The sequence below is a fragment of the Phaethon lepturus genome, unplaced genomic scaffold (assembly GCF_000687285.1).
Source record: "Phaethon lepturus isolate BGI_N335 unplaced genomic scaffold, ASM68728v1 scaffold21290, whole genome shotgun sequence".
Classification (NCBI taxonomy): Eukaryota; Metazoa; Chordata; class Aves; order Phaethontiformes; family Phaethontidae; genus Phaethon; species Phaethon lepturus.
This window is the reverse complement of record NW_010511464.1, coordinates 16686-27375: the sequence shown is the minus strand read 5'-3', so window position 1 is coordinate 27375 and position 10690 is coordinate 16686. Positions and strand designations below refer to the sequence as shown.

General features: G+C 45.9%; 1 protein-coding gene across 1 annotated transcript; it reads right to left on the bottom strand.

The window, feature by feature from the left end:
- Positions 1-1120: 1120 nt before the first annotated feature.
- Positions 1121-10014, bottom strand: F7 (coagulation factor VII (serum prothrombin conversion accelerator)). The gene is made up of 8 exons (XM_010284110.1): positions 9945-10014; positions 7848-8008; positions 7241-7265; positions 7034-7147; positions 6015-6155; positions 2488-2594; positions 1867-1987; positions 1121-1659 (listed from the first exon to the last, which is right to left on the bottom strand). Exons 1-8 carry the CDS (start codon positions 10012-10014, stop codon positions 1121-1123), a joined length of 1278 nt encoding a protein of 425 aa, XP_010282412.1.
- Between the last annotated feature and the right edge of the window lie 676 nt (positions 10015-10690).

Here is a 10690-nt window from a genome sequence, read left to right as displayed (position 1 = left end):
TAAATACAATTTTCTAATCCTCTGGTCAGTTTTATCTCTCTCACCTTCTCACTGTTTTCAGGCTTAGGTTAGAAGGTACATTTTTTAATGGTATAGTTGAAGATGTTTTCAGGGTGCTCCAGGTTCTACCATTTATGCATTAAGGCTTTAGAGAATAGTCTTTGGCCAGCTTTTTGCAGATGGTCAGACAAATATCCTATTCTAGTTTTAGATCTCAGGACGGAGAGTATAATTTAGATTATACTGGCCAACAAATGAAACAAACATTCCCTTTCATTTGCCCTCCTCTGTATTGACGAGCATAATACCAAGGCAAAGATGAGATTAAATCGGTGGTATTCTTCACCACTCATAAATATAGGGTTAAATATTACACTTAATAGCCTTACTGCAATAATGCTTGGTGCAAGAAGAATAAAATCAAGTTTTTGTAGCAGACCTGTAAATGTGGAATTAACCTTTTCCCATCTTTCTTGCCCTGGAGACTCTCTACAGTTCCTCCCCCTCAAATCTACCTGTTGCCACAGCAACTGTTGAAGAAAGCTACTTTAACATAAGCTAAAAGAAACATTTTTTCTGTTTCTTCTGCTCTTGCATCATTATATTACAGGACCCATCAGCACAGGAAGTTGTGAAAGCCAGGAGCGTAAATGTGTTCAAAAGAGATTGCACACGTTTGTGGGCAACAGGTTCACTCATGACTGTTCAGCCTAATGCAACTTCTGGCTCAGGAAGTCTGTACATCACTGATTACCAGAAGTTGAGAGGGTAGCTGGAGGAAGGATCATGGTATGCTTGATGTGTTGCTGACAGTCTTTCTCTCAGCATCTAGCTCTGTCCCTTAGCAGAAATGTATGTAGAACGAGAAGGACTCTTGAGTCTGATTTGTTACGGCCGTTCTGTGCCCGCTTGACAAGACACACGAGTTTACAAACAATATAGATAGGGAAGTTATTTTATATATGCAAGTAGGCATTAGGCTCATTTCAAATCATTAATAGTGGTGTGGGTATCACATGTATCACAGATCTAAGATAATGAAGGAATGCTTCAATAAGAAAATGGCACAGAGGGATTGGGGGGCAATAAGGTGATCTGGAAATGCTCTGGTTCAACATCATTAATCCATGTGCCTCTTCAACCAGTCGATGTATTTGGATACCCTTGTGTAAACCCCATAGCTGCCTTTAACAGCACAGCCCTTTCCCCAGCTGACAATCCCAGTCAGAAACCAAGTGTTCTTGTACTTTGTAGCATGAGGTCCACCACTGTCTCCCTTGCAGGAGTCTTTAACACCAGACAGGTCTCCTGCACAGAACATATTCTCTGTAATATTTAAATCGGTCTCCTTTTCACATTCTTGTGTCTTTACACGTGGCAAATCAACTTTCATCAGAACAGAAGAGGTAGCACCTCCATCTAGCAGGCGTCCCCATCCACTCACTGTGGAGAACTTGATGGAGGACAGTTCATACACTGCAAACCGTTTTTCAGGCAAACATATTGGCACCACATAGTCGGTGAGATTCACGGGTGTTTCCAGGCTCAGGAGGGCAATATCGTTATTGACTTGTCCGTTCGTGTATCCTTCATGAATGACTATCCTGGCAACTCCACTTTCTTGCTCAGTTTTCTCATCGTAATTTATTCTGTGCTCACCTGGAAAAGTTGTTAATCGCAGGTCATGTCAGGCAGCTCGTTGATGCCTCAGAAGTTTGAGGAGGTAAGTAGGGGGGCTTCTAGTCTGACACCTGTTAAGGACAATTCCCTTATACTACCAGAGCCTGCACATTTTGTCTTTTGCTCTGGATGAGAAGCTGCCACCACAACCACAGCTCGATAACATGAAGCGGGGAAGATACATACCCAGTCTCACCCGAAGCTGTTTAGGATGAGTGTGCTCCAAACAGTGAGCTGCAGTGACCACCCACTCTGGGGAAAGCAGGGTACCGCCACACTTCTCTTTCTGATTCTGTATTATAAGGGCCTGCCAACGTAAAGCAAATTTATGTCTTACATCAAATGTGCTTGACCTGAGTCTCAGTAGAGTCGGGTTTCATGTTGCTTTTTTCAGTCACTTTATGCAACTGTGTTTGAGAATGCCGTGCTGATTGCATGGGTAATTTAGGAGGGGGAGTCTTCCCGTTGACATTTTCTCCATCTTGTAGTATGGACCCTGCCTATTACGGTCAAGAGCGCATCCCCGCAAGCTGCAACTAAAATTCTTGCTGGCAGTAAGGACTAAGGGGTCAGGAGATAGAGGAGGTTGTATTACCGCTCCACTCCTGTGAAAGCAGGCACTCCAGAACAAGGCTAAGATGCATGATTGAAACAGATGGATCTCCTGGCTATGGATGAAGAGGGGATTTGGTTATCCAGACCTGGCACTTTTTAATATAATAGATTTAAAACAATGAATTTAAGATAGTGGTTCCATAAGAAAAAAAACCAAACAAACAAGGCAATGAAAGATTTCTGAAGACTCACTTGCCATGGACATTCACCTGGAGGACAGATTAAACCACCTACTATTCTCCCTTGTGCCGTTGCATTTTTTTTGGCCAGCACTGGTATTTTTCCACATGGGTATTTCACTGAAAAAAAAAAGAAAAAAAAAAAACCCAAAACAAACAAAAAAGGGCAGCAAATGTTATTTTATTGCACTGAATTCACAGCAAAATGTGTAAGGTCTTCAGTGAAGTTATGTTAGCTGAAAAACTAGTTTCTAGTCTGGGAGCATGGGTTCTCAAAAAGTAATTTAAAGCAGCTTGGCAGGTAAGAAGTCTTTGTTTGGAAACAGCCAGAAATGCTTTTACAAATAGAGTGCAGGCCCGTACATTATCATTACATTATCATTGACGTATATTCACCTACCGCAGGAGTCTGCAAACAATATACCTGCTTAAGATATACATCAATGCAATGAGGTAGGCTGCAGGCTGGAAACAGAAGTGACTCTGTCAAGCTTTGTAGTCTACATATTTTCAGCGACCCTGCTGACTTTAACTCAGTTGTACCAAGCGCACAGCACCCACGGCACGGTGAGGCACAGGCTTAGGCATGGGATGTGCAGCTTGCTATCCCTTGTTCGGGTGGACCCGAAGATCTCCTAAGAGCAGACACTATACTTTCTGGTATACCCCCCGGCAGACTGTGCCTAGTTTGCTGGGGTCCAGAGCATCCTTGGTTCTTCCGGACTGCACGTCTCAGTCTAAGGTCTGATGCCTGAGCAAGCATGTGAAGATGGGCAATAAGAGAATCAAATCTTGAGGACTGAAGCTGTAACTGAGCTGCAGTGCAGAGGAAGCCTTGGTGTTTTCAATACATCCTTCAACCAACAGTTTTCCTTTCAAGAAGACAGCAGTCTACCCTTGGGTTTTTTTGTGTGCCATGTGGCTGCGCTGTAGCTGGACACACCGTTCCTACCATCCAGCCATTTCTCTGCGACAACGCTGTGAGGAGGAGTGCTCACTTTCACTTTGGGAGCCAGGGCCCTGTAGTCTATGCTGAGCTGAATCCTACATCTCCACGGATCTGTACTAGCCTGAGCTTGCCGATGACTTCAGCTGATAGGAAGACAGCATCAAGCTTTTACAGGCAAGGTGTGGAGAAACAGGACTTGCCCTTTGGTGGCAGCTGGTGAAAGATGAGAATAGACGCAGCACAGACCCATACCCTCTAATGCTGTATGCAGGGCAACGCCACTTTGGGTGTTTGAAAGGGCCATTGTGAGAGATGACAGAAGGAGGGTGAAGGGACTGGCAGTCTGGCAGTTACACAGTTTTGTCTCCTTGCAACACTCGGTCAGCGCTACGGCTGTTTTGGTGCCCAAGAAGCAAGCAGCAACAAATACATCTTCCTTGAGAGGGGAAGACGCGCTGCAAAGCCTGTGGGGAATATTGAATTCTTTGTTCTCAGCTTTTAACAAAAGCAGCTGCCCCACCACGTGATTTTGCAGAATCTGTTAATAAGGGATAAGCACATTAGTAGACTTTTTTTTTCCTAATGAAATTGCTGTTGTTGACAGCTAGGTTGTCATTATTGGTTCTCTGCATGAGTGCTCCATTGAGGTGTGTGTAGGGGGGCATCACCCCTCAGAATTACTTTGTATGCTCCCTGCAGCTCTGTCCGTTATGTTCATATCCCCAGGGGTCTCTTTTTCCCCTCTAATAAAGTAATTCAAGTAGGCATCTGCAATAGAGTCAGGTGCCAGCTTATGTTTTGGAAAAATAATTAACTTGCGCTACCCTAGTCCCAGTTGAAATTTACCTTGTCAGATACGCGAGAGAAATATCTAGCCATAGCATCTAGAGGAATATCAAGAGTGTATTAGTCCTACCAAATAGGAAAAAAAAAGAATAACTGGTTTTCTTTGGTTTTAACAGGCGTCTCTTGACACCTGTGCTGAAATAAATATGGTAATAAAATCCATAGTCACAATATCAGATTGGAGATCCAACAGTGTGTGGTGGCGCATTTCCCCCCTCCTTGCTCCTGGAACTCTCGTCAAGCCTTGGCCTTGGTGCAATGATTTTGGCGGTTAAGAGCCCCTTGACCGTACCAAGCACTCCTGCGTAGCTAAGGTAGGGGATGGTACTGACCGTCCCAGGACTATCGGTTGTGGGAGTAACTAATCCTCCCCTGACAGCCTGGAACAATATTTTATCTAATCGTGACTCGGGTGGTTCAGTACCAGCATCACTGGAATTACCGGCAAATGATTGTGGCAAGGATGGAAATCTCCTGATGCCTAAAGTCAACCATCTCCTGAACATATAAACAGCAGTTCTCAGTGAGACCCTTCGAGCTCTCATGGATGGCAGCAGGCTGTGACCGGCATCTCCCTCTGAGTGAGATGCCCCTCAGAGCTCGTGAACTCTTAAGTTTGTGATGAGTTTGGAGGACTGTTGCTGAAGACTGGCGTGGACCTGGGCTGAAACCCCCACTCCTTGAGACTCAACCCTTGCCTGTTGAAAAATGCAAAAGCATTCGATGTGAGTTTTTCACTGGACTCCCACAGGACTGGGCATTTTCAACAGGTACCTTTCAATATATATATCTTTCTTTATATCTCTATGTCTGTATCTATACCTGTGTGAGTAATTTGAGAACCTTGTTAAGTCTTTAACTAAGTTGATGTGTTATTAAGCTTAGTTAGAAAATTATATAATTTGTGATTTACCTTAATAGTGTTAATCACAAGTGATAAATCACATCAACTTGATTCTGACTCGATTTCCCTGACTGTGTAAATAATTTCTACCGATCCACATGTAAATCATTCCAACCTAATTTTAATTTGGTTTCTCTTTTGTATGTTTTTTCCACGTTGAATAGAAATAGAATGGACTTTGCCATCGAATTCTGTTGAGTCACACTTCTTACAAATTTATATTAAAATCATTTGCTTTCTAATATCTTTGGCAGTGATCCTTCAAGCGGCCTAAACCATTCATTCGCAACACAGTGAAACAATGCTGACCCAAAAATATTTTCCCACCATGGGCGTAAGCTAAAACAAAAAAGGACTTGTGAGGCCCAGAGCCCCTTCACTTGCCAGAAGCCCCTCAGCCTGACCCCAAATCCTTGACTACCTGCTGCTCTGCTTTATTTAGACCACCTGGCCATGAGCTTGTCTCTACTGCTCAGTTCTTCTCTACTAGACCAGTGGTGAGAGCGCTTCCCAAGGAGGAGACAGGGTTCAGCTCCCTCATCACTCCTAGAAGGTGGGATGTTCAATCTCGAATTTCCCGTGTCCCAGAGGAGTGGTCCTCTGGGGCCAGGAAGAAGAGGTCCAAAAGGTTCCCTGCTTGGTGTGCGCACCTTGCCAGCTGCTTTTCTGGGGTGTCTAACTTCCACCAGAAGCCCAAACGTACTGCTCTGGACTCTGCCCTTGAAGAAGAGCTGGGGAGCTGGTGGCCAAGGGTTATATCTTGCACCTCCTGATATGTATGTGTTGAAAACTTTTCTTCCAGAGCTGGCTTAGACTTAGCGTCGGGCTAGTAGCATCTTACCTTGGGGAATGCAGGACACACCATCGCTCGCTAAAGTGTAATCGTCTGCACAGAAGCACGCTCGTTTTTCAGACTGCTCGTCAGTACAGTACTGTTCACAGCCACCGTTGTCGTAAATACACTTCAGTTTGTCAGCCATGGCTAAAGTCAGAGAAAGAGCATTTAGGTTTCCAAATGTGGATTTTGGTGCTTCACATGAGTCAGTTGCAACTTGAAATGTTGACAGGGAAGCAAGGCAGCAAAGTAGATTTCCGTGATTTATGTACAGTGACTGCATCAAAAGCGCCTTCCATTTGGCAAAAGCTAGGTAGGCCTGGGTCTCCAGGGATTAGGGAAGAAAAAGCTATGCTTAAGAAACATACACCTAAAATTAAATCAGTCTGCATTTATGCAGTAGCTGAGCTGTCTAAAGGCGTGGTATCTGTGTGGTAACCTTCGTAATACATGACTGAAAAATTATAACTATTTGTCTTTTGCCATTCAGCAGAAGGATGCTCTGGGATGACTATTGCGACTGCCTGGTTAGACTTGACGAGTGCCTAGTCCTTGTGTGGGCTCAGCACGTTCTGGGGGTGTAAACGTAGCAGTCAATGTGCATTGCCCACTGGAATCACTTGGAAGGATGTATACTGACTTCATTAATCGCTGGATCTGTCCGCTTGGGCTTTGCACAATGCATATGCAGCGTAGTTCTCCTTCACATACTGCACCATGCTTCTATGTCAAAGTAACTTCACCACTTGGGTAGGAAAAAAAAAAAAAATCCTCCTTTTCTCTCAGAGGGTGCACAAAAGGCAGGTTTTTTTACAAAATCATCATAGGGTAATAATTATCTCGCTGTCTGGTGATGCCTGACTGCCAGCTGGTTAGATCCATCACGCGACACCGCAGGCAGCGTGAACAGTAGCTGTCACGGCTAGAATGATGTAGAATGATAATGCTTGCTATTGTTTATCTCAATGTTTTGCATCTGAATTAATAATTATATTTTTATTTTGTTAAGCTATGCCAGAGCTGACCTTTTTCACAGCTTTTGCCCTCATATTCGACGGGACAGCGGCAAACATAATCCTGAAACTGGTCGTCACAACTGCCGCCATTCTGACAGGGGTTGGAGTCACACTGGTTGGGGTCTGTGAAAACATTCAGTGTCAGTCCAGCTCACATGAAGAGCTGCAGCAGCCGGAGCGGTTTTGCAGCTGCTAGAACATCCCAAACGATCGTACCGGAATAGATGTGCCAGAACTCTTTCTGGAAGAAAAAGATGTGAGATTTAATTAAAGAAAAATTAACTCAGGTTAAGTCCTACAGCCCCTGTAGCACAGGAAGGGGTATTGACAGCCACAGCGATGCCCCTTTCGCCTTTAGAATTTATGAAAGTTGATATTCATAAAACATCCTACATTATTTTCTACATTCTACATTCTTTTCATATACCAGTAGAGAAGGGCAGCGTTGTAACACGCACAAATAGGCTATCCATCAAAAACCTCTGTGTAGTTGAGGTGGGATTGAGTGAAACAGATGTTGCACAATACAATAATTTAAGGTATTGTCAGGCCAGAAATCACTGGGGGGCCAGGGAGATGACTTCAAGAGCATCAACTTTCTCCCCATCATCCCCCAGAGCGGTACCGCCCGGGGCGGCCCGAGCAGCACGCCCTGCTGCACCTCGCTCTGCTGCTGCGCTCCCGCTATAAATAGAAGAGAAAGGTGCAAACGGCAGGACGCAGTGTGCTTTTTTGCTCTCGCGGTTTAAAGTGTCAGAGCACACCCTTGAGAAGGGGGGAGTCCATCTGACAGTGAGCGCTCTCCCAGCCCCATGTTACTTACTGTCCTTTCATCATCATGGTAGATCTCTCTTGCTTCCTCAAAGGAACACTTTTCTTCCATGCATTCTCGCTCTAGTGACCCCAGTTTTATCTCTTCGAAGAAGCTGTTGGCTCGTCTTCGCCTTTGCAAAATGCTGCTTGCCTCTTCCTGCTTTAGAAAGACTGAAAAACAGCGGCATGTTCTGTTTGTCGTACAGCTGTGTGCTCCAGGCTGAAAGGACGGGGAGAGGATTTCCCCTGAAAGCTTTTCGGCTTCCCAAGCTTTTTATGAGGTGTTTCAGCAAAGAAATGGGCAAATGTGAAAGAACCTCCTTTCTCTGGCCTGCCTCTCAGGAGACATGGCAGCGCGTGATTACAGACCCCAGGGCTTAAGAGAAGACGGCGTGTTACACCAGCGTTGTACGTCAGCAACCTAAGGGACCACCGCACGCCATATAGCAGGTCTCGGCAGGCACAGCGCAGTTTGTTTCAATGCTAGCAGCCGAAAAGCACGTGCCACTTTACCTAGTGCTGGCGTCCGTGGTGACAGCCGATTTCCCTGTGCTCGCTACGGTAAGTCAGTTGGTGACAGGTGGACCACAGTCATCCCTAGTGCTCCATTCCTCACCGGTGTGATCTCACACCCCGTCACTCGTTGGCCTGGCAGAAGGGATTTCCTCTGCCGCTGGCAGACCACCATTTTAGAACCACTGCTTTAATATATTTATCTTTCATTTTCTTCTGTAAGAAAGGTACGGAGGGCTGGACAACGCTGTTTGCATTGCGGATGGCTCCGAGATGCTGCCAGCACCATAGACCACAGCCACATGGGTCTTCTCCCTATGTGTCTCTGCTGTGCTTTGGAAAGACACTGGGTACACAGCAGACATTGGGTTCCATAGCAGACGTGAGCGGTGCTCACATCGTAGAGCTACGTCAACTTCCACCTGATGGAGGTCTGCACTGAAAGAGTTGATGGTATTGTCACTGCGCTGATCTGCCCCTCAGCTTCGGGGCGCAAGCACAGCACACAACTATGCCCTCCCAGTATAATTCAGGATAATGAACAGGAGGTCCCAGTGCTGCAGTGTACTTGTGCTCCGTGTACTACACAGAACAAGTCTTCATGTAATTAATTTTTCATTTTTTATTCTTGCATGTCAGTAGGGGATTCTGGAGCTTCACGACAACAACTTACATTTCAGTGCTTTTAACTATTATTTCACCTGAGATTGCGGGTAGCTGATGTTTATCGCCTGCCTTTCCCCCAGGACATTCTCCACTACATGACCCCTGAGAGAGTGGGAGTTACCTCCGACCTCCTGGAAGGGCCCTGAGGTGGTCACTGAAGGACAAGACTTTTGTGTGAGTCCTCACCGACATGCACAGAAACATGAATCCTGAGAGGCTTTATTCCAGTCTGGTGAGGTTTCACTGAACATTTGTGTCTAGTCAGAACATTTGCTGAATTACATGCAAAACAGTGGTAATTTTTCCCTATACTTCAAAGTTACTTGAAGGAATAAAATATTGTGTGGCATGCACTGAATTTATCCCAGGGTGCTTCGTAAACATTTGTCTGTTGTAGGAACATCAGCTGGGTCTTTCTGCCGTGGTCTCAAAGTCAGGCTGTATGCATTTAATATGGCTTTCTTTGAAGGCTTTTAATTAACCTTACACCGCAGATACATGACAGGTATCAGTGCACAGGCACAGACTCTGACAGAGGAGCGTGCCTGGGCGCGTGGCCGGAGACATCCTCCTGCTCTTGTTTCGGCGTTCTCTGCTTATTTACATTGGAACGCTTTAGACTTTGCTACGTATTTTTCCAGCTTTGTTCACTGCAGTGCAGGAGACTCAATCAATGCCTAAGTGGGAGTCTGAAAGCATTGGGGCTGCTTTATTAATTTGGCAGCTGATTTTCATGCATGTACTGGAGCCACCAAAGTTCTGCCGCTTCACTGAAAGCAAACAAGAGCCTTAGAATAATTCACAGGCACAACCGGAGGCAGGACAAACATGCAACAGTGCTCAAAATTTGCAATGAAAATTACGTCTGAGTAACAGGAGAGAAGTCCGTCACCGGTAAACGTAATTAGAGCCATATCCTATGACATACCTGCATCCAGAGAAAGAGGAATCAGTAGCGGAAAGCAGAGAAACAAAGCCACGCGCTGCCTGGAAACCATGATGAACCCTGCGAGCCAGCGTCCCGTAGCGTATTGACATTTCAGCAAGGACTGTTTGGCCAAAGAGCTCAGCTTCGAATGCTCGGAGCCAGAGGAGGGGCCGGCGGCTCATGGAAACAGAAGAAGATCCATGACAGCCTGGCGAGCTGAGCAGAAGGGCACATGCAAATCCTGCAGCGTGCCCTTTTCACGCAAGCGGGGAGCTCGGGTTTGAAGCGCGCTCTCCTGACCTGAGCAAAGGCTGTGCTGATTACACAGGCTGCTACCCCGGGCCTTCATTTTCCGTCTAACATGCCTTTTTCATGAGAAACGTAAATGCCGGCACCCCGCAGCCACTAACCTGGCCACGTAGGCCGGCACGCAGAGAGCCGCAAAGTGACATTTATCTTGAATTGGCAGTCAAGATACGGCCTTTCAGTGCTTCGGAGTATGATCGAACCACTGACATCTGTCTTTTCCCCTTTCTCCGCCAGCAATTGAAGCTCTGCGCCGCTGGCTGAGTTTACTTGGAGACACTAATTAACCAGCAAGAGACACCCTGCACTGGTTTTCGCCATCTTTACTGCAAGACCCATGCAGCCTGCACAAGTTGTACCGGCCGGAAGAGGCACTGACCGGAGCCATGTTTTATGCCATTAGTAACGGCAGGGGCTTGAGGGGCTAACCTGCAGACGCG

What these genes read in the sequence shown, in the direction of transcription:
- F7 (XM_010284110.1), bottom strand. Translation starts at nt 10,014, where the DNA reads ATGGTTTCCAGGCAGCGCGTGGCTTTGTTTCTCTGCTTTCCGCTACTG. An exon ending in TCCTCTTTCTCTGGATGCAG is followed by an intron (nt 8,009 to 9,944) that starts GTATGTCATAGG and finishes GCTGTTTTTCAG; the next exon opens with TCTTTCTAAAGCAGGAAGAG. An exon ending in ACAGCTTCGGGTGAGACTGG is followed by an intron (nt 1,660 to 1,866) that starts GTATGTATCTTC and finishes CAACTTTTCCAG; the next exon opens with GTGAGCACAGAATAAATTAC.